This window comes from Borostomias antarcticus, assembly GCF_949987555.1.
Source record: "Borostomias antarcticus genome assembly, chromosome: 25".
NCBI classification, from domain to species: Eukaryota; Metazoa; Chordata; class Actinopteri; order Stomiiformes; family Stomiidae; genus Borostomias; species Borostomias antarcticus.
The window spans coordinates 9245456-9270392 of NC_140258.1; the positions used below are offsets into that span (position 1 = coordinate 9245456).

The following is a 24937-nucleotide window of genomic DNA, read 5'->3' on the forward strand; positions in this document are numbered from 1 at the left end:
GTGTGGGCATAAGACAGAGAGAAAGAGAGAGGCACCTTTTATCTACATTTAATTAAAGATACAGACAGTGGCGGGGAGAAAGTGACATGACGTTATCACTGTTACAGACAGGGCTAATTCCCTTCATTAATGCATGTGGCAGTCACACATGGGCATAATGAGCACCTCTGGGAGAACTTGAACTGCCAAGTTCAGACCACTTAAGCTTTCAGAGCCGAGTGTTTTTACTGAGCGATAGACCCACAAGCGCTCGGTCTCCCTCCCTCTTACACGCACGCACGCACACATACACTACACACACACACACACACACACACACACACATACACACATACACACACGCACACACGCACACATACACACATACACACATATACACATATACACATATACACACACACACACACACATACACACATATACACACACACACACACACATACACATACACATACACATACACATACACACACACAGTCCGATTTGGCATTCAATACATCAGCCTGCCAATGACTCATGCAGAGAGAGCATGGTTCTATTTTACTACGAATGAGCAACTTGTTGGTACGAGTAGGAATGTGACGGATGAGGACCTGAAACGATGTTGAGAGAGTGCGGCGCGTGAGAGGAAGTGTGCTTTAGAAGCTATAAAGTGAGCCGTGGACGCAGATAACTGGTCATGAGTGCTCTGGGGCCTGGCTGTCGACTGGTTTTTAAGTTCTTCACTTCCAATAAGTGGCTAGTTGAGACCGGAGAAAAACCTTGCCACTGTTGCCTGGAAGCCAAATTCCAAAAGGACATTTCTTCCAGCGGGATTACGGAGTGTGTGGAGGTAGAGAGGCGGTGGAGGTAGGAGATACCACGGAAAGCCTCTGGTCCACTGGGGCACTACAGTACATTAACTCTTACTGTACGTGTCTGCATGTACTGTATGTGTGGGTACACGTGTGCATATGTGTGTGTGTGTATGCTGTGTGTGTGTGTGTGGGGGGGGGGGTTGAAGGTGTGTCATCACGGGGGAGTTGGGTCACTGGGAAGTGTAGCTGAGCACCAGATGCACCAATTAAAGGCCTGTCGGAAGTGACAATGTGACAACGGCAGACCTGAGACAGATTTCCCAGAGGCCCCTGCTGCAACGTGCCGGTAATGACTCACCTGCTCATCACCCAGTAACCGGAAATGATGAACCTCCACAACCAGAGAGTCTAGACAACCAGCTGGGGAGAAGGACAGACAGAGAGAGAGAGAGGGAGAGAGAGAGGGAGAGAGAGAGAGAATGAAGAGAGGGAGAAGGAGGAGGGAAAGAGCAAGAGGGAAGAAAGAGAGACACCAGAGAGAGCGAGAGGAAGATAAGAGAGGGAAAGAGAGAAGAGAGTGAGAAAGCAAAGCCAAGCATCTCTAACATAATCATTACTGAGAGAAACAAAAACTTTCATATGGTGCGAGTCACTGAACACGCTCACACCCGGGCGCGCGCTAATGATGTCTACACAAGTATCCCTTAAAACGTACATAAAATGACAACATATCAACCATGCGTGAACTGGGGGATGAGGCCTCATGAGAATCCATTATTTACCAGGACGAATACAATAATAAGCCAGGTCTTAAGGTCCATTGTACAGCTGTTCGCTCTTGACACAAAAACAGGACTATGCACCCCGGTTCAATGTACACAGGATAACCAGCAAACGGCCGACCATAATGGCCGTGTTGCGAGGCAGAACATTTGCGCGTCCTCTAGTTGCCTTCTTAGGCTGTCGGTGGTCCGCTATAAGAAAATACTTGTAGAGAAAAGCCCCACCACGTGGACAGCGGCACGCCAAAGAATATAAAAGGTTTTTGATGGTTCAACTAATTATATATTTTTTGCATTGCCTCCTCCATAATGCATGTGTGTTTGTGTGTGAGTGTGCATGAAAGGTTGTGTGTGCATGTGTGTGTGTGTGTGTGTGTGTGTGTGTGTGTGTGTGTGTGTCCATCGGCATGTAGGTCCTCTCTCCTCTCTTTTAACAAGCGCAGTAATAATTATGTGGGCCCCAATCGCTAGTGAACTTTACGCTTTGGACCAAAGGATGTCTTCTGGGAACCAGACAGCCAATTATCCCCAGCGGAGGCTAATGATTACTCACATCTACCTCTGATAGCACACACTCCTCATCCCTCCATTCTCTCTCTCTCTCTCTCTCTCTCTCTCCTCTCTCTCTGCCGTCCATGCAAAACGAATATGGATGGGCAGCATGCACTGTTACTATAGGTTAGGCTACAGGGTTCAGGTACGGTAACAGAGGACAGGCTGGCTCAGGAAGGTGTATATTGACGCAGGTGGTGTGGCCTAATTGATGGCAGCTTTGGGCCCAACATTTGAGCCCTGAACACACAGCTTCCCTCGGACACGCACAAACACACAGACCAAAAATGTGCAAGCACGCATGCGCGTGCGCACACACACACACACACACACACACACACACACATACACACCGGCAGGTTGGTGAGCCAGGCCGGGCAGAAGAGAGACTGTGTATCTCTAGCGCCGTATCCAGTGATGATGCCAGGGGCACCTGGACCCCTGCTCCTCTCTCCGGGGTGCATCTGCCTGTCTCTCTGCACACACACACCACTGTCAGCAAACACCGCTGCCTGTCTATCTGGGAGAGTCTGGTCCCAGCTGTGGGACGGTTCAAAAACCAGGCCAGACTGTCTCTCAGCCAAGCCTGGACAATGGTGTGTTTGTGTGCGTGTATCTGTGTGTGTGTGAGAGAGAGAGAGAGGGGGGCGGGGGGGTGACAGACAGAGGGAGACAAAGAGAAACTAAGTCGATGTACTGTGATGTGTGTGTGTCTGTGTGTGTGCGTGTCTGTGTGTGTGCACTCAAAAGACGAAAAGAAATCGAAAACGACACTGATGCAACAGAGACAGAGAAAGTGTGTGTGTGTGTGTGTGTGTGTGTGTGTGTGTGTGTATGTGTGTGTGTGTGAGAGAGAAACAGTCAGTGTAATTGTGAGTGCCACTCAATTTCCTCAACGTTGATTCCTTTCAGTGTCGTGATTGCATTCCAGACCTTGGGACAGCTCATCAGTTGCCGGAGGACAATTCCCATTTTCTGAAGATTTGGTTCCCAGGGGGTGAGTGATCAGCTCAATCTCCCTCTGTGGGATCAGACGTGGGGGGTACTTATACATGGGGGGGGGGAGGTGCATTGATTTACCAGTCTTGTCAAAAGGAGAGGGAATAAACCCTAACCATAGATGGGTAAGAAATCAGTGGTCCGACGGTCTGGGCGGATTCTCAGACTTCAGGCCACATGCACCTGTATTGGGATATTGTGTTATGTTTTCTGCTGCTGTAAAAGGTTTTCCTCCCTGGGGACAAATCAACCTGACTTGACGAGTGACCGAGTCTGAATAAAATGACTTTGGTCTAATACCCTAGCCTTGGTCTGTGGACTCCGAATGGAAGTCCAGACTTTCAAGCTACAGTATAAAGCAAACTTGTATGACTGTGTACTCCATTGCGACCCACTGTCCGGCTGTTCAGACTGTTGCAAATCTGATCAGTGAGGCTTGTCTGAGGCCAGCAGAGTGAGTCAGCTCCCCAGCATATAGCTAGCTACAGTAGCCGGGCCTGATGGGCTCCTGAATTGAAGCATGCCAATGCTGCTAATCCCTGCTGGGGCCTCCTACCCCGCCGTCTCTGTCACCACCGTCTCACTGTTCTCATGCAAATCCCTCCGACAAACACTAATCACGTAGGCGAGCTGAGAGGCTTCACTTCTTATAGGAGCGGAGGAGTGTGGGCATAAGACAGAAAGAGAGAGAGAGGCACCTTTTATCTACATTTAATTAAAGATACACAGTGGCGGGGGGAAAGTGACATGACGTTACCATGGTGATGTGATGACAGGAGGAGCAGACAGTCCTCGGAAGGTGAACTTTCCGAGACAGAGGGAAACAAAGAGAGAGAGAGAGAGAGAGAGCGCAAGGTGTGGGGATAGAGAGAAAGATTGACAGACAGACCGATAACAATACACAGAACACAGGGAACAGGGAAGCATGTGACAATAGCTACAGAGAGAGAGAGAGAGAGAGACAGAGAGACAGATAAAGGTACAGGGACAGATAAACAGACTCATCTTGTATTTCCCAATATTCTTCTGAATCTGTATCTTCTTCCTAGGAAGCCTGACTTCCCATGCATGAAAAAGCACTTAACTTTGCACATAGGTCCAGTCCTATGCCTAAAGTCCTGAACTGGCATTGTGGGCCAATAGTCCTAATGGTGGCGTTACAGCAGCTGTCTTAAGGTTAAAACTTTAAAAAATCATAAAGCAGCCGTACCACCACCAAAAAGTAGGCCCAAGTGAGCAGAAACATCTATATGCTTCGAGCTGGCAGGAATTATGAAGGCCATCACTCTGTTTTCCTCAAAAACTGTAAAACCTATCAAACCCTACTCCTCACACTTTTTTTAAATCAATTGACACCCCAATTGCTACACTGCTCAGGCATTGTACTGTTTGGATTTCAGACACATGATTTTTCAAGATTTTTTAATCTAAGAAGTTTTAAATAATTAGGTTCTGGGAAGAGACCCTCATGTATTTGTCATTTGTCTCCTTCCTCTTCCTTCTCAAAACGCCCGGCCCTGATCCAGTGCTGCACAGCAGCTGTACTTCCGATTTTTTCTCTCTCTGCAGCTCAAATAAAGTGACCAGCAGTTTAGAGGCGGTTGTGCACTGAGCTGTTCTCAGTGTCAAAGTCTCTCTGTGCTGCCCCGAAGGCTGTCGTTTAACCAGCGGGCTCTAGAGAGTGTACGGTATATCGATTCTTTCAGAATTGCCTTACGACTGGAGCGCTGAGCTTGTATAACCCAGGGGTTTCTGGCACAGACTATCTGGACCGTGTCAGGAGAAGCCAGTTACAATCAGCTGTTGATGGTCTGTCTCTATCGGGAAAATATATATATTTCGTATTAGAACAGACATTATAGAAATCTGTTTGGCAATTTGAGTGTGGAGGAACAGCACAGAAATAGAACAGGTACAGTATAAGTTTATTGGAGATGTAAACCACATGAGGCTTGCTCAGTCTTAAAAACTGTTGACCAAGACGTCAACTACTGTACGTCTAACAAACGAAAAGTTTGAATGACGGACAAAATAAATTAAAAACCAAAACAATGCAGTGAACCCTCTCTCCCTACAACAGTGAAACCCACAGCATCCAAAGCCGAAGTTACTCCAGTCCAGAAGTACGTGAGAGAACTGGGTTTGGTGCATCGTCTGGAGAGCCTCATGCATCATGCTCCTCGGCAGCCTGTACAGATGGGCTACGCACCAGCGCTCGCCGTAATGATGCGGCTGGTGCCATTGTGCTGCGCTAATTCAGCAGCACTTCCTTCCTGGTAATCACCACACCCACGGTGCGTCCCACCGTAATCACCACACCTATGGTGTGTCCCCGGGGAGGGTGCGGGGTTAATGATGCCCCCTATTGGCTCACACAGCTGTCTGCAACTCTTGTTTTTTGCCAGTGAGATTTGGCTAGATGGATATGATTAAACTTTGAAACACAACTTCCTACACTTGTGATGTCTGGTGTGTGTATTTTCAAGGGATGACATCAAGTGTTCTTCAGAAAGATATTGCGAGCTATAGATACTGCCCGGGCAGCGATTCTATCGAGATCCACAAGTCATATGGATGTTGTGATTATAAGCAGCTGAGCGTCTCTATCTGTCATTTATCACGTCAGTCTGACTCAACGGATGTAGGTTTTGAGGATAAGCCTTGTCATTTGTTTATTACTATTGAAATCTGTTGTCCGCCCAATCAGATTCGATCCAGACTCGATGAAACAACAACAACCTAGCGACCGCTCTGCCGAAGACGATTGTGATTAGTTAAAAGAAAACTCCAGAATATTCTCCCCCTATACCCGAATGGTCATGAGTCCAGCCAGACCTTTCTCCAGCGCTGGCACAGTGTGTGTGGAGATACTGTAGGTCTGCCTATGCAAAACTATGAATCAGTCTACCAAGCTTTGGGGCTCAACCTTGCCTTCAAGAGGGTGAAACCTCTTGAGAGCCAGGTAAGTACGTGCGCGCATGTGTGTGTGTGTGTGTGTGTGCTCAGACTAAAGCAGAGCACCCAGATCTCTTTCATTAAGACTTGGTCATGAGCAGGGGGCTGTGGGATTGAGCTGAGCATGGGTGCTAATAGGAAGGGGCCATAGCGCACGCACACACACACACACACACACACACACACACACACACGCACACGCACACGCACACACACAGTACTCAGCAGGATAGTGAGCAGGCCACTGTGGTAGCCTAGGTCTGGGAATAACAGTCTGATCTGGTAGGATCACAAACATGTTCACCCTAGTTCACAGGCTTGCAATAAAATGGAATAGCTGCTTTTCGACCCCATGATCCAATTCTACTCAATTAAAACCTTTGAGAGTCTGACTATATAAACCGAAAGTCACACTAGCAAAACCGTGTTTATTCTGGACTTGATGGTTTGTTTCCACCATTTGATTCAAGCATTCAGAGTAAGACAGCACACAAAAGGCTTTTCAAACTCAGATCAGTCCATAACCTTATCACATGAATCAAGCTCTGATTGAAACCTATTTCTTTTTCACGGAGCGAGACAATGACAGCTTGTTAGCATTTGAAAGGCCAATCACACTGAAGGTACTTAAAGAATGCTTAATTAGCCAGGCCAATCAATGGGCAGGCAGCCGGCCTTGGTCTGGCCTAATCCCTGAAGAATATCTTAGAGTGTTCCATTGACATTTCCGATAAATAATGGCCATTCAAAATGAAAGACAGCCTGCCCCCCCCCTGGTATTTGCAATCATACAGCTAACCACAAACTGACAGACAACACAGCACCGTGAGGTGATGGAGAAATGTTTGATTCCGTTGTATCAAAGTTTAGCTATAAATTAGCATAGTATATATACATATACTGGGGAGGTGTCTACTACTGGTAAGTGTCTAATAATACTGGTAAGTGTCTAATAATACTAGGGAAGTGTCTAATAATACTAGGGAGGTGTCTAATAATACTGGTAAGTGTCTAATAATACTGGTAAGTGTCTAATAATACTAGGGAAGTGTCTAATAATACTGGGAAGTGTCTAATAATACTGGTAAGTGTCTAATAATACTAGGGAAGTGTCTAATAATACTGGGAAGTGTCTAATAATACTGGGAAGTGTCTAATAATACTGGGGAGGTGTCTAATAATACTGGTAAGTGTCTAATAATACTGGTAAGTGTCTAATAATACTGGGAAGTGTCTAATAATACTGGGGAGGTGTCTAATAATACTGGGAAGTGTCTAATAATACTAGGGAGGTGTCTAATAATACTAGGGAGGTGTCTAATAATACTGGTAGGTGTCTAATAATACTAGGGAGGTGTCTAATAATACTGGTAAGTGTCTAATAATACTGGTAAGTGTCTAATAATACTAGGGAGGTGTCTAATAATACTAGGGAGGTGTCTAATAATACTGGTAGGTGTCTAATAATACTAGGGAGGTGTCTAATAATACTGGTAAGTGTCTAATAATACTGGTAAGTCTAATAATACTAGGGAGGTGTCTAATAATACTGGTAAGTGTCTAATAATACTGGTAAGTGTCTAATAATGGTGGGAAGTGTCTAATAATGCTGGGGAGGTGTCTAACACTGGGGAGGTTAATACTGTAGAAAACAAAGAAAGTTCAATGGAAAATGTTACAGGTTTATTTAAACCTTCCAAATGTCAGGGGATTACCTCCAAATGTCAATATCATCATTCACTGAATTGTAAACATTCAAAATACTGAAAAGATTTTGTTCAGTATCCGGATGGGGGAAAAAGAGATAGTTCAGCCAACTCATGTGATGGCTAGCCTTGCTGTCAGGCAGAAAGGCCTACATCTTGTGTATCCTTCACATCACGAGGAGTTTTCTTTAACATGCCTGTTAAAAGACAGACGTAACTGTGGACAAGGTCAGCCTTTTGACAAATGAGTTCCATTACCGCCGCTCACCTTCCCTCTTGGCTCAAAGTTATCACGTCTGTCTACTAAAGCCCAGACAGGTGTGCTTTACACATAGTTCTGGGAAAATCAAACATGTTTAATATTATCAGAAGTTTTTAGTCTTAGGCTAATGCAAATGACCTGTATGATCCCAGTCTTTGCAAAATCGTATAGTCTGTGACAAAAACTCCACATCTAGATATGAGAGGGTGTCAGATTTTCAAAACTCTTTTCGAAGTCTTCTGTTAGGAGATTGCACTTTGTCTAGATTATATAATGTTGCTGCTGTGTCTTTGGAGACTGCATTTTGACTATTATTATGCATAAACAAATAACATAGCTAGAACAGATTGGAATAGCAGAACATAATCTAATCGAATAGAATAGTCAAACAAAATGAAATAACGATAGGTCTACATTTGACAATGTTGCACAACCATGCATTTTAGAGATTGGGCTGGATTTTAGACCCTATTGTCAGCATTCTGCTCAAAATACGCCCCTGTGGCTATGTACAGTATGGAATCAAATCAGTCATCAGTCTTAACATCATATAATTAGGAAACTTGTAGTGTATTTTATTATAGCCTATACAGGTGCATCTATTAGAATATTGTGGAAAAGTCCATTATTTTCTATAATTTAATTCAAACTAGATCCATTACACAAAGTGAAATATTTCAGGCCTTTTTTGTTTTAATCATTATGATTGTACAGTATGCTCAGTATGTTCATTTATACACTCAATACTTGGTTGGGGCTCCTTTTGCACAAATTACTGCATCAACGTGGCATGGAGGCAATCAGCCTTGAAATATATCACTATATGTGTAATGAATCTACAATATATGAAAGTTCCACTTTTTGAATTAAATTACAGAAAATAATTAACTTTCCACAATATTCTAATTTTCTGATATGCACCTGTAGACTATTTTTTGTCGAACAAGCTTTATTGCTCGGCTAATAGAATTTTGGTCGGACAAGAGTAGGACATTGAATCCTCCAATCACATTATGGGCTTTAAAATGATGTTGTTTTATAATTTAACTGTACAATACACAAACGTGCTTCATCGTTATCAAAATGAGATCACCTTCGCCTGTTTACACGCGGGCGGAATCCAGGAAAATGAAAACAAAAACACCCCATGCTGCGTTCTCAAAATTTCTCAGGTTTTCACAATTCTAACTCTGTATTTGTGTAACTGCGAGGTGCAAATGGGAACAGTAAACAGGGAAACTCAGTCACCTCATGTGGGTCCACACACCAGTTAAAAAACACTCTTGCCAGTCTGTGCTCTCAAAGCAGTCCATAAGCAGTATTCTAACACGGGTTTTACTCAATCAGTTATCAGACCTGCTATTGAGAGACGAGCGTTAGAGGGAGCGCTCTGGGATCAGTCTCTCTCACACAACAACAAAAACCTACACTTGTCTGTCTCATTCACTCCGAACACACACACACACACACACACACGCACGCACACACACACACACGCACACACATGCACACAAGCTGCACACACACAGGAATGCACACCTCTGAGCATTAGATGAGTGATGATCTTAACTGTCAGAAACGGACAGCCATTCTCTGGTCTCACACCCCAGAGTGTGGAGGACACACACACGCGCGCACACACACAGACTCTTACACACACACCCACACACACCCCAGAGTGTGGAGGACACACAAGCGCGCGCGCACACACACACACACACAAACCGAGGGACCAGTGGAAGAACATTCTCATTAGAGCTAAAAGCATGGGGTAGTGGGGTATACACACACATACAAACACACACGCACACACACACACGCACGCACGCACACACACACACACACAGACACCTCCATACAACTGGTTCACAATCTTACATTACAGAGCCCCTTTGTGGTCAGAATCCCAGTGTTTCCATGGTGATACATTAAGTGAGAACCAATTGCCTTTACTTCAGAGGTTGAGGGAGCAGAAGAGAGAGAGACATGGAGAGAGAGCATCTCAGTTCTGATGGCAAAGCCTGTTACCAGACATCACACACACACACCCACACACACACACACACACACACCCACACACCCACACACACACAGCTTCATTTCATAGAAAGCACTGCCAGGGGAGAGTCAGAGGTAGATGCAGACATTGCAGAATTGTCAACATACAGAGAAAATCCAATTCAGCCTTCCTACTAACAGATGAAGAGTTTGTAAAGAAGTCTGAGGGAAAAGAAAATATACTTAGCAAAAGCACACCAACTTTCAAAGCTTTAGGCGTTCGGGCTCTGTGGAGAACACAGGGTTAGACATCAGACAGAAATGTCAGTGACGTGAATGATGCCCCAGATACACTCGGCGCTGTCATTTATGAGTCATTGGGAACAGACAATACATATTGGGAACAATACATACCTTTGAAGGCATGTCTCTCTCCCTCTCTCTCCCTCTCTCTCATACACATTGTGGTGCCACCTCCTCCTCCCAGGTAATGGGAGTGAATGCAAGGAACAGGTTAAACTCAACCTTCTCTCTCTCTCTCTCTCTCTCTCTCTCTCACACACACACATATACACATACACACACACACACACACACACACACACACTCTCTTTCACTCTCATACCTCTTCAACACTATCACATTATTGTTTAAATGCATATCTCTCTGCACACAACACAATGGTTGTATCCCGGTAGCGCCCGTATAACACCAGGGCTAGGGTATGGCCAGGGTCTGGCCGGCTGCAGAAGGGCCCAGATAACCAAGGGAGTTGCAGCAGACAGGCGGGGTAAAATCCGGGTCAAATCTGAATACTGTCTATATTTAACTCTCATTCCTGCCAAGCTCCCATTGTTGTTTCAAAAGCTTCTTAGGAAGTGAATGAATCTCCTGAATTTCAAGGTGCTGTCAGCACTTCGGCTGGAGAAGAAAACGATTTTGAAAGGAGGAAGCGAGAGAGAGGGAGGGTGGCGGGGAGGGAGAGATTTAAGAAGGGAGAGAGGGGAAATGTGCACTCACTTTCCAGAATTGTGTGATTCAGTCACACACTCAATATTCTAAGTCCACCCCCCAAACAAACAAACAAACAAACAAACATAACTCAACCAGCCAGAACCCGTCTGTAAAAAAGAAAAAAAAGAAGACATTCATGCCACAATACTACTTCTGAAAAATGAAACCGGCCCTCTAACCCCCACTATCAAATCGAGAGAGAAAGAGAGAGAGAGAGAAAGAGAGGGAGAGGGGAAGAGAGAGAGAGAAAGAGAAAGAGAGGGAGAGAGGCGCCTCCAAAGCTGAAAGCTGTATTGACTGTTCCCTGACTCCTAATTGAAAGCACAGTGTATCTGGGGCATCATTCACATTAAAAAAGTATCCTTTTCCCATAAAGAGAGGGGTGCGGCTTCAATCTATACTGGTACAGTATGAAAAGCATGTGGAAGAAGCTTTTCTGGCGAGGTACGTGTCATATTTCACCCTCTCCTGTCCACGGGCTGATATGGGGGGATTGAGGGCCTGGGAAGCTCATTGCCGCTGTCCTTCTCATCCATGAAGGGCAACTGGCCACGCTGACACACACCTCGAGGGAGAGAGGACAGCGCTCGAGAGTGAGAGAGAGACGAGAGAAAGAGCAACACATTCCTGTATACAGTGTACGTGTTGTCGTCTAAGGTAAGGGAAACTGTTTGTGTGTGCGTGTGTGCGTGTGCATGCATACTGTAGGTAGGTAGTAGTGAAGAATATAGGTAGAAGTCTACAGTCTTAAAGTCAATGTAAAGCGGTTTCTGTTCTGATGTGGACGGTCTAAATGTGCAGTGGTAGGGATGAAAGGAGTAGTTGTGCTGTGCTGGGGCCGGGGGGGGGGGGTTAAGAGGCTATGCTGGGAAGTCATAGGGGGGGGGGCATCCTCCCCAGGGTGTCCGATGCTATTCATAGAATGTCATAAAAGTACCACTGGCCAAACAATCAGTGGGATTGAGACTTCAGATGGTGGATGACAGGTCATGCACCTTGTGGCTGACAGGCTACGCATCTTGTGACAGAAGGGCCCCTCCTGGGAGCCAATCGGACTACACTAGACCTCAAGGGAGGCGTGGGGGTGGAGCGAGAGAATAGTGTTAGACGTCTTGACCAAACCTTGTAATATACTATACAATAAATATACTATCTACTCATTTGTTGAGCGGGGGGGGGGGGGGTGCTAGCAGGCAATTCTGATTGTCGTGTGATTTGTTGAGGTGAGGGGGGGGCAGGCAATTTACCGCGGCCGTTCTGTGTTTCTCCAGAACCTACAGATGGCCAGCCCACCCGTTTGCCTTCCTTGGCACTTCCAGGAAAAATATCTGCCTGAGAGAATATTTACCCTACATTGTCTCTGTGTTCATGAGATTCAAGTATTCCAGTAATGTTAATACCCAGTCAACATGGGTGACATTTAGTGCAAACAGGGTCCTTTTATTAGGCCTATAGCCTAACCAACTGAAAACAAAATGAGGAATAGCCTGTAGTGCTGGTCCACTTGATCAGATTTAGTGCTTGTTTACAATGTTGCCTGACAGCTGCAGAGAAGACGTGCTCAGATTTTAGGGAAGTAAGATAGATAGACAGATACTGTAGATTTGTTTTTCAGTTTTTCATCCGTGTTAAAAATGAATGAATACTGATGTGGAATGTGTTTTGGAATGATTAGAAGATGGGCGGGACTCGGGAGGCTGTGTGAGGTGCGTTGCTTTGCGGTAGCCTACTAATCGTTTTTTTTCCCCCCCAAAGTCGACGACTAGTCAAAGTTCGAGTATTTATTTGACAGCCCCCACAGACACACGCACACAAGCAATTAATCGAGTAACCAAATCTTACTCGAGTAAATTCTTATCGGCAATTAATCGATAGTCGATTAACATCCCTAGACCGAACACAGGGCCATATTGCACATCAATCTGTCTTCAGGCGCTGGTAAAACTGCTTTTTCTCTAATCCACATTTCCAACCGTCTAATTATCCGCTAATTATCTCTTTGATTAAGGAGTGTGTGTGCGACGCCGCTGCCCAGTGCTGACAGACACCATGATGGGGATTAATGGGGCGGCTCTGTCCACCACTCTGATGAGATGCTAATGCCACCAGCAGGACAGAGCCATTCCCTTACACACGTGTGCACTCACACACACACACACACACACACACACACACACACACACACACCTGCACAGTCACACTCGCAGGCACCACACACACACACACACTTATGCCCAGGTGCCTGCACCAACTACACACTTATCACACGTACACACAGTGACGTACAAACACTCACACACACACACACACACACACACACACATACACTCAACAGCCCATCTGTCAGATGAGATGAGCCATCAGGTCAGTCAGCAAGGCTGGGACTCCGGAGTGGGACGTAAACACACACAGGTTGACAAACAGGCAAACACTATCGCCTCCGTTTCAGAACCACGACAACGTGGTGGAAGAGTCTGAAATATCACACACTCATCTCTGTGGAGACTGGAAAGCCTTCAAACCCCCTAAAACATACTTGCAGTCACTTGACCAGTCCACACGCACGCACGCACACACCTCCAGTGAAATATTTCTGTGCTCCCTCGGGGCAATTACACAGCACACCGTCGATAGACAACTGTTGCGTCGTGTGCGTGTTACGGTGTGTTCTGACACGACTCCCGTTCCCTGTGAGAGTGTCATGGGATTCATCTGGCTTCGTATGCAGCTCCCTCCTCTCCTCTCCCTCCCTGAGGACCAGTATCAGTGCAGAGGTCTCTCTGTTCTCTTGCTCTCCATTCATCCCCAACGCAGAGAGACCAAAGAACCTGGCATGTAAGGATCTCTGTAAAAACACACGCTGTTTAAGACCTGCCTCCAAACCCTGTCGCCCGCTGCCTTCCTAACTCTGTGTGATCTGAAATCTGTGCCACCCGCCCACACAGACATGGAGGTACGTACACAAACACACACACACACACACACACACACACACACAAAGCGTCTCTCATCTGCACTGTCACTCTGCCAAACCCTTTGCATGTCTCTCAAAGACCGACTCTCTTTTATGTCTCACAAAAAAAAAAAACACTCCACTGCTTTTAACCTCGCCTTTCCAATGACTTTAAAAGGTAGGCATTAAGAAACAGTGGCTGATCCACTCTAACTGCAAGACCAAACGCAACATTCCCACACACACGTTGTACTCTAAATGCCTTTCACTCTGTCTCTTGTCCTCAGCCTCGATGCATCTGTATGAAAGGACATAATTTGAAACAGGAGCCGAGTTCTTTTAAAGGAGACTTTGTTTCCGATCGGTCATTAATGTGTGTTCGTCTAACAGGTCCTTCCAGGAATACTAATCTAGCGACAAATATTCCCCTTCACAGGAATGTTAATCTATAGCAGATAAAGGTCTTCCCAGGCGCGGGAAATCTACAGCCGACGCACGTTCTCTCAGGAATATTAATCTGCCCCAGATACGTATTAATCCTCTCGGGAATACAAATCCACTGCAGAGCCCCCATGAGGAATATTAACCAAGGACTGGTTTCTTTTTTCTTACAAGATTACATATCTAAAAGCAAAACTGAAGTTGGCTGAAAATATTAATTGACGACAGATAACGGTCCCTAAAGAGAAACTAATCTGCGCTGAAGCACTGTCCCGGGTCCAACACGGCGGAGTTTCTGGGATTATGCGTCTGCGTATCTCACGTACTGTATTGCACGGCCCCTGCCGCCTACAGTGTAGCCAAGCCTGGCGCGCGTCGGTGGCTGCGGGCTGGAGCCGGCATTTGAGGACATTTCTCAGGACTGATAGTGTCAGGGTTGAGTCCAACAGGTGCAACAGCAATTCCGCCTTATCTCTCTCTCCCCAGCCAACGGGCTGGCTTAGCATGCACCCCGGTCACCACCCGAGCCCCCAGAGCCCGGAGAGACATGGGAGTAAATGAAATCCCAGCTACCCTTCTGACTATCCTCACATTTCTCCCTGCAGCAACAGCAGCATGGCGAGGGATAACTGGCGTTCCGCTACAAACACGCACACACACACACACACACACACACACGTAGCTGGCCGGTGTGTGTGAGTGCTATCGTTCCTGTGATGGTGTTTGTTTGACTGGGTGACCCCTGCGCAGTCTCCTTGGAGAGAAGACAAGATGGAGTCTTAACCGTTGACATGCCTAGAATGGACGCCGTGTACTCACGAGGCACTGACTGCTGCTTGTGAAAATCGACTGTACCAGATTGTTACATGTTACACAGGCCCGCAGGGAGAAGGGGAAATAAGAGATGAAGGAGAGAAAAAAATAAATGGTGGCATAGTAGTCTCTAACTGGCTGCCACTCAAAGCTGTCTCACATGTTGACAGCTGTGAGAAGAGAGGAGGGATGGAGGGAAGGTACTAAGAATGGAGATAGAGGAGAGAAGGGTGGAGAAGCGGGAATATACAGCACATAAAGAAGAATTGAAAAGGCAATACAGCTCATTAAAAGTGTATGTCAAAGAGGCGGTTTCTATCGGGCGTCTTGTCTTTCTAGCCTGTAGTCTAGCTGTGTACAAAATACGTCACTCAAAAGAGGGTTCGGATCTCTGCGAATAAAAAAAAAACATTTTTAGCCTCTCGTAGCTTGGAAGCCAGTCTTTCTCGCAGGAAAAAAATCTACTTGTGAACTCACGTGATCAGGATGTCAATGCCAGGCTATCGTTTTGGTTCATCTTTAATTCAGATACTGTGACCACCGCTTGTGACTTGTGTTTTCCCCTTTTGTCCTTACGTCTCGGAAAAGCACGCTTCAGCCGGGCTGTTAAAAGTCATTTAAACGTGGAAATGGTATTTGAGGCTGAAGTCTGACCTTTCTGCACAATCTCCTGTCTGCAGACGCACAAACAGTGATGGATCGCATGAACACACAGAGCCCAGCTTGGCACGGGGGCCACAGAATGTGTGTGAGCTCACAAATGTTCTACATGTTCACACGGGTGAGCACACACACACAAACACACACACACATGGGCGTGCGCGCGCTCACACACAAATACACAGACACACACACCTGTGAAACATAATCACACTGAAAAACCTGCTACCTGAGAGATACAGACTGTCTGACCTGAGTTACTACTGTACAAGATCCAAAAGGTCATGGCTGGGTGTGTGAAATTGTGGCCAACTTGTTGCAGGTTTGTAAATTATTGGATATTAAATGTTCATAAACAATTTTCTGTAGTGGTCCCAGTAATATTTGTTAAAGTGTAAAGATGTACAGTAGTATATCACATAACATGGTTAAGCTATGTTTGAACTGGTATTGTGTCTTTATACAGTATATGGCCAGATACATATATGTGTATGTGTTCTTATTAATAATAATATTTTAACAAAATCAAGCTCAAATGGTGTTCCAAGGTTTTTTTGACCAAAGAATGTCGAGATACGTGTTTTGTCTGTCATTAATTAGAATGGCAGTAACTAAGCTCATCGCATTACATTATCGTCAACAAGTTACACCCGCTCCATTGATCTGCCTATCAACAAAGCCTTGCGCTTCGTGACAGGATGCCTGCGTCCCACTCCTGTGGACAACCTTCCCATCCTCGCAGGCATCCAGCCCGCTGGCCTCCGCCGCACAGGAACCACAGCACGTCTCGCCTGCCGGGCCGTGGAGCCCAACCACCTGCTCCACGACGGGCTCACCGCAACAGCGGAACCTCCCCAGCGACTCAAGTCGAGACACCCTTTTGTGCCTGCCGCACGGGATCTCCTGCAGCAATGCAGAGATCTTAACATCACATGATCTTTAGGTCACTTGATTGAGTCAAGACCTCCTCCTTCAGACTGAGATTGATAAATTAGACTATTGATGAAGGTTATCTGTTTCCCTGTACAGAACAGGTGCACCATACGAGTTGATTTAATGTGTTCAATCCATCTTCCTTCATAGTTATGATAACCGCGGTATAATCATAAATTATACCTAGTCATAGTCATATTCCCATAGTTCTAAACCTTAGACTGCTACACAGTCACAGACATACGCGTTTATAGGGATGGCCCCGCTGTTGTGGCCCAGCCAAAAAGACCACCTGTTAGTGTGTGAGAATGAAGTAGTCAAGCTGAACATGTTCTAAAAGGAGAGAGAAGACGGGAGAGAAGAGGAGGTGGAGAGAAGAGGAGGAGCAATCAGAGAGAGGCGAGGAGAAGGAGTTAGAAGACAAAGACATGAAAGGGGGAGAAGAGAATAGGGAACGGAGAGAGAGAGGGAGAGAGAGAGAGAGGGTGCTGTCAGTGATGGAGGGGGGCAGGGTCAGTGGCCTTCCCTAGAGCCCTGTTACCCAGTGGCACTAACGGATGTCCTGGGGCAGGGGGCAGCAGGGGGGCAGCGAGGAGGGGCGTCTGGACGTGTCTAGAAGAGGAACACACTGATACCCTCTTTCCCTTGCAGCAGCCGGGGGAGCGCTGCAATCAATCACTGACACACACACACACACGCACACACACACACACACACACTCTCTCTCACACACACACACACACACAGACACACACACACACACCTGCGCAGGGAAGAGAGTAGCCGATGTGTGGGTTGTGGACGAACTGTCTGTCGTTGAGGCGGGTCACACAGTACATGTGGAAGCAGGCCAGACAGATGACATGACGGTCGGGACACTGAGACACCAGCACTGGACTCCTGCAGATGACAGACAGAGAGACAGACAGACAGATGTTAGAGTAAGAGGGACAGAGAAAAGTAGACTGACAAGTTGAGTGAGAGAAAAAGTGAGAGAAAGATGCACAGACAAACAGATAGATAGATAGATAGATAGATAGATAGATAGATAGATAGATAGATAGATAGATAGATAGATAGATAGATAGATAGATAGATAGATAGATACGATAGATAGATAGATAGATAGATAGATAGATAGATAGATAGATAGATAGATAGATAGATAGATAGTAGATAGACAGACACTCTCCTCACACACACACACACGCTCTCCTCAGACACACACACACTCTCCTCACACACACGCACGCGTGCACTCCTCAGACCCACACATTCTCCTCACACACACAAATGCTCACCTCAGACACACACACATGCACACGCACACACGCACACACACACACACACACACTCTCCTCAGATACAGAGCCAGGTCCTTAAGGTGTCACTGTTGCCCTTCTAAGCAAACCAAGACGTGATGCCAAGCACTGAGTCAGAGACGCACGGAGCGTCGGAGGGATAAACAAAGCTCCACTCAGAGGGAGTAACTGCGCCGCCCCACTTCAATCACACTCGCCTCCGCGTCCTTGATGCAACAGGACGGCCCGCGCTGATTGGCCGCTATTGTCTCGCTGCCGGGGGCTCCTTTTTGTCCTCAGCGAGCGAGCGGCTGTAGCGCCGCGCTCGCCGCGCTCGCCGTCGTCACCGGGCGAGGCGCCTGACCTTCAGCCAAGCGCTGCACTCTGACAGAATCAGCGCCGCGCGCTCTCTCTCTCTCTGGGGAGACTGATTGGATTATCTGTTCATAGTAGGATGGGGCATGGTTGAAATGTGTGTGTGTGTGTGTGTGTGCGCGCGCGTGCGCAGGGGGGTGATCTGCCGGCATTCAAAATCCCGTGGGTGCGTGTTTGTGCATGTGCGGTCCACGCCGAGCAATTGTCCTCGCCAGTACTTGGCGTCGCTCACTTTACGCCGACTGACTCACATGACGTCCGTGCACGCGATGCAGGGGACGGCGCGGACGTTGGGCATGATCAGGTCCAGCGCCACAGACGTGTCGGCGTCAGAGGTGGGGTGGGCGGCACACTTCAGATAGAACTCCTGAGAGAGAGAGAGAGAGAGAGAGAGAGAGAGAGAGAGCGCCAGGGGGAACTAGGTCCATCACAGTCGGCAGTTGCTAGACGTCTCCTAAAGCGTTCTATTACTGCCGTGTGTATGGATGAGCTGTTGTCGTACTTCTCGTTGACAAGAAAGATATTGAATTGATGGATAATATTTCATAATCTGTGCACAGGTAAGGCGGGATTGTCGGCAGCCAACACATTTGAAGGTGGTGTGCGTGGGAGGGATTAGACCGGGTAGATCGCTGAGGGGGCGGAGACGGACAGCATGCTGGTCTTACCGCCACTCTGCCACGGCAACCGCCTGATTGGCAGACGCCATGGATACGTTCTGGCAGGAGCACGTCGTCCCAACAGGAGGGCCCCTGGGAGAGAGAGGGAGGGAGAGAGAGAGAGAGAGAGAGAGAGAGAGAGAGAGAGAGACAGAGAGGGACTTTAAATATCTCATAATTGCACCTGACACCTCTCATGCACAGATTAGAACACTTTCATCTAACAAGTGTCTATCCTTATAGAGTGAGGACCTAACACCATGTACACCCTCTCCGACATCTGTGCAGATTAAGATGCAAGACTGTAGCACCCTCATTATTTTGGGGAGATCTATCTACCATGCGCTCTCTCTCTCTCTCTTTCACACACGCACGCACGCGCACACGCGCACACACTTTCTCCCGTTCCACTGTTCATTAGCATAAGCATTTAAACATTCTGACAGCAGCCTTAATAAGCCTCCGAAAAGGTTAAGAAAATCATTAGTCCCCCATAGGGGCCAGTGGGGGGGGAGGGGGGCGGAATACCATGGTGGGTGCGCTGATGATTACACACACACCAGCTCAGAGACACCCAAGAAAGGTCACACAGGCTCCCAACGTCTGAACATCACGCATGCACACACATAGGCACACACACACACCTCCCTGTGAATGTAAATGATTAATGAGAAAAGGAGTTATGAATTATTCACAAAGACATCCAATTGTTCACCTCCGACTCTCTCCCCCTCCTCCTCTCTGCTCTTTTTGGAACAGATTCAACGTCTCCATCTCACAAAGCTTTAATTAGATTACTGTTTAACAAACAGTGGTTTGTCTCTGTGCCAGCTGTGCCAATCTCACAGCAGTGGCCGCCACTGTGATTGTCTGGCAGATGGAGAGGTCCACTCCGTCAACCCACGTGATTGGTCAGTTGAGGACATAACCTATGCTCCTCAGGCTCCTGCAATCCTTCTGAGTATATGATGCACACTGAACAAGCACTAAGCATAAACACAGACGCGTGCACACGCACAAATTCAGATTTAACGAAGTGATACAGTAACACACAAGAAGCCGTGCTATATCATGAACATTGGAATGGCTGTGCTGCGGTCGTAGGCATGAGAGCTCAGCTCGAGTGCCGTACCCATGGCCTAATAATAATTTAATCATATCGGTGTGGCCCAGATGACTGTGTCGCCCATTGCACGTGTGTTGGGGTGTGCTGTGTGACAAATAAAGACTTATTCTTTTTTAATAGTTAACATGGGTCCAACCATAGGTGAAATGGAAGTGTCTGTTAAGTTTTCTTTCAGCAATGTTTCCTACCCCTGGATACAACCTAGCAACCCAAAAAATGACTCATAGCAACCCAAACTACAATGATTCCATACAGTAGCCTCTCTCATTGCTAGCTAGCTAGGCTACTGCATATTTGCTGTGCAACATACAGTATAGTACAGTATATCATAAGCACGGTTCAGAGCCTCTCGTCCAATCCCAACATGCGGTCGGAACTACCAGTTGTATACAATATAAAATACAATCTACAAAAGTGTACTGTACAAACTACTACTCACTGGGGTCTCGTGCCTTGTTGATGGGGCCAGTTGCAGTCGGAAAGAAACTGTTTTTGATGCACACGCATACACAAACACACGTGTGCGCACGCACACACACACACACAAACAAACACAAACACTTATGGATCTGAAAATGGGAAGGGAAGGAGTTTGTCCAATTAGCCCCTCACCGAGGTCTTTAGATGAAAGTGTGTGTATCCATGGTGATAAATGGTGACTCCAGAGGCTACAAAGCATTAAATGTGTTCAGAGGGGATCCTTGTTGATGTTCATTAATGCTCATTTGCTTGCATCTGAACATAACTGGGGCCTCATTTATCAAAGAGCGTGTAAATTCCGGTGTAAAAGAGGGCGTACGACGCAAACGCGGAAAATGCGAAATGTAGCGTACGACGAGAATATTTACACGCTTTTCGGATCTATCAAACATGTCGTACGCTCTGAAATCCGAGACTGGCGGAGAATAGAGCGTACGCGCACGCGCCCCGTGTTCCGCCCTCGCCACGCCCTAATCCAACCATATATGGTCAAAACCATGAGTGGCCAAACGTGGTTTCCCGGAAGGAACCGGCTTAAAAAGGTAGCGTGGAGCACCCAGGCGGGACAATGAAACATGGAACGAAGAGCTAAGAAGAGGAACTTCTCGGAGACGGAGGTGCATGTGCTAGTTGGTGAGGTCCACGCGAGGAAGACAATCCTCTTCGGAAGGTATTAATAGCCTACCTTTGTCTGATTGCTCCTACAGCTTAGTAGCCTACTTTAGCTACGTTTTGTGCATCTAGGATTTGGCATACACGGACATACTGTAACATGTGGCTGTGAGGAAAGCAAACATTCTGTGGTAGGCTATGATTAAATCAGGACCAAAAACAGGGAACAATAACGCAGATGACCACTTCATAATGTTAGAACACATTAAACATTTTCCCCTCTGGGAAATTAAGACTCATCTAAATCACCCGGTAAATCACAGCATTTATTTGGCTGCCAACAGAAAAACATATCAAATGAATATGGCTGCACAATGAAATGTTTAATGCATAATCAAGTTCACAGACAAACTCAAAGAAAATGATTGAAATTGTTTCTCCAGACTCTGACGTGGGGTGGGACTCAGAGGAGGGGGAGTCTGCAGTGGTCCTTGACCTGACGGTCGTGCCCCCGCGAGTTGTAGCCTCCACCTCCAGCGCGCCGGCCTCCACCTTCTTATTAGCTTTGAATATATATCTTGGCAAACATAACACGGGATGATGTACAAGGAGGGGACAGATACCTAGTGAAAGTACTATTGGTTGCTAGTAAAAAGACAATAACGAGGGCTTGGTATAAGGTGGAACCCCCAACCAAGGAGCAGTGGTGGGTGTTGTGGAGGAGATGTATGTTAGGGAGAGGTTCACGCATGCATTGAGGATGCAGGAAGGAAAGTTTGAAGGGAGATGGGAAAAATGGATGGATTATAGAAGGAAGTGTGATGATACCACTAATATTAAAATTGTCATATTTGAGTAAGAAAAAAAAGCTGCATGGATGGATGTACCCATAAGCTGTTATTGTAGGTTTTTATGTTTTATTGTATTGTCGTTGTATGGATGGAATATGCTAATAAAGATTAAAAGTAAATAAGACAAAGAATATGTATCTTGGCTATGGACACACCAACAAGCCAGCCGTCACGCGCAGCGCCTGCCTCCAGTCTAGCCCCTACCCTGCTGTGCGCCAGGATGAATGAGTCATGCGTGGAGCCAGGCCACCGTGCCACTACACTTGTGATGAGCATGTCGGCGTCACATATGATTTGGGTATTTCTAGTGTGCACATTTTAGCGATTCACATAGACGTATTCATTCACTGATGGTGCCCTTATGTGGGTGCAGTCGCCATCGCCGTCACCTCTTTGGAGTTCTATCTCGGCCAGAGTAGCGCCGGATTCATTTAGGCTCGCATTACGCACAGGAGGACTGTCATTTATATGCTTACCAAAGAGCAAACAGGTCCACATGATCACATATTAATGACAATCTAATTGGTCAATTATTGCCGTTTGATGGAGTGCCACGTCTAATCTTGCATTGCGATATATGTTGGTGCTGAATTGGCCTAGTAGCCTACATGATTGTGCGTTCATGAACTGTCGCTCTTATTCTCTCCGTCAAACATAGTAATTCACCGACGCACCACCTGCGTCGCCAGTTCCCCCTGTGTTCAAAAAGGGCGTAGAACACCGTGTAAATCGGTAGGACAAGTTGAGAGGTGTCCTACAAAAGCGCGGAGAAAGGCGACTAAATTTTCGCCCTTTCGGCTTGATAAATCGCAATGTGGGGGGGGCAAATGGCGTACGCCTGAACTCGCGAAAAAGACCGTGTAAAAGAAGGCGTACCTCAATGATAAATGAGGCCCCTGGTGTGCCAGAGTGAGAGAAGAGTGTGTGTGTGCGCGCGCGTGCACACTTCAGTACGTTCTTCATTTGATTCCCAGTGACTGAAACACACACACGCACGCACGCGCACGCACACGCACAAGCACACGCACACGCACATGCACACACACACAATGGCAAGACCAGCATGCTCATTAACACCTCCTCTAATGCTAGCCTAGGGGACAGGAACCCACTCTGAGCCTCATTTCCTGTGCCTGTGTCCCTGCTGTCAACGTGACAAGAGAAAGGCGGAATAAAGGCCCCCCCACCACCAAAACAATCCCCCCTTCGCCATATCTCTCTCCAGGAGGTGGAGGTAGAGGGGGTTGCAGGGGGGTGTCAGTGTGGCCCCTGTGCTGGGGGGAGATAGCAGCTTGATTGGCAGCTTCTACAAGCCAAACGTAGCGGACAGCACCGTGGTGGTAGCATGGTCAGAGGTGTCCTCACGTGTCTCCATGTCTGCACTGCCTTCTCCACACAACGGACCGAGGCCAGGGTAAAGCCGATTTGAGGAGAAGACTGGCTCCCCAATTAAATTCCTGCTTGCAGGTGCGTAATCACCATCCCTGGCAACTGAGAACTGGCGAGGAAAGAAGGGATAGGGTTGGCGCGTCAACAGAGCGGAGTGGTGGACTGGAGGTGGGGGGGGGGGGGGTACAGCTGGCAAGTAGGCTTAGTGACACGCCACTGAAGTCCGTCAGTCAGGCTTTGGAGACAATGGAGGAATACTGAGCAGTGGGACTCCTGCCCATGCACCCAAGTACTCACAGCTCCCTACACATACAGACAACATTACGAACTGGAGGGAATATGACTTGGTTGCACTTATTAGAGGCCGGTCCCTCTTATATTTGCCGATATTCTGAATCTTCTTCTTCCAAGGAAGTCAGACTTCCACTGCATGAAAAATCACCAAACTTTGCACATGCTCTAGGTCCAGTCCTATGCCAAAAGTCCTCAACTGGCATTATGGGTCCTGATGGTGGCTCTACAGCAACCGTCTAAAGTTTGAAACTTTAAAAAATCATAACAAATCAGCCGTACATGCTATCACTTTGCACCACCAAAACTTAGTAAGTGAGCAGAAATATTCATGTGCTTCGAGCTGGCAGGAATTATGAAGTCCATCACTATGTTTTTCTCAAACTGTAAAACCTATCAACCCTATCTCCTACTCTCCTCCCTTTTTTGGTCAATTGACACCCCAATTGCTACACTGCATCTTCAGACCGTCACATACAACTCGTGACGAGACGCTAGTTTCAGAATGTCTGTGTCAACATGAATTTTGACATGTTGAATCTTGAAAACGACAATGAAAAACGGTTTACAACTTTCAATCTTCCAATTTGGCAGCCACAAAACAACCAAGTTTCATGCTAAACTGCTAAAAAAACGTTTTGGCTGTTATATGTTGAAACTGGCTTAAGGCAGGTGAGTGAGCTGGTGGACGTACCCGACTGAGGGTGAGTGTTCCCTGTTTGCAGGTCCTGCAGCGCACTCGTAGCTTCCCTGGCTGGACGGCACCACAAACACTCTTACAGTACACATAGAAGCTGCTGCGAGGCTTGGGCTCTGTGAAACACAAACACAGATATCACGCTATTAGAACAGACAATTAGATGTGTAATATCACATCAGAACAGACAATTAGATGTGTAATATCACATCAGAACAGACGATTTGATATGTAATATCACATCAGAACAGACGATTTGATATGTAATATCACATCAGAACAGACAAATAG

At 46.7% G+C, this 24937-nt stretch overlaps 1 protein-coding gene across 1 annotated transcript in view; it reads right to left on the reverse strand.

Annotated features, from left to right (window-relative positions):
* prkn (parkin RBR E3 ubiquitin protein ligase) overlaps positions 1-24937 on the reverse strand; it is a 51741-nt gene that overhangs the window by 5915 nt on the left and 20889 nt on the right. The window contains exons 4-8 of the mRNA XM_084458930.1: positions 24644-24762; positions 19210-19293; positions 18793-18908; positions 17629-17765; positions 1156-1217 (exon numbers count right to left, since the gene is read on the reverse strand). Of these exons, the coding sequence (XP_084315056.1) occupies positions 1156-1217; positions 17629-17765; positions 18793-18908; positions 19210-19293; positions 24644-24762 (518 nt within the window). The remainder of the gene's footprint in view (positions 1-1155; positions 1218-17628; positions 17766-18792; positions 18909-19209; positions 19294-24643; positions 24763-24937) is intronic.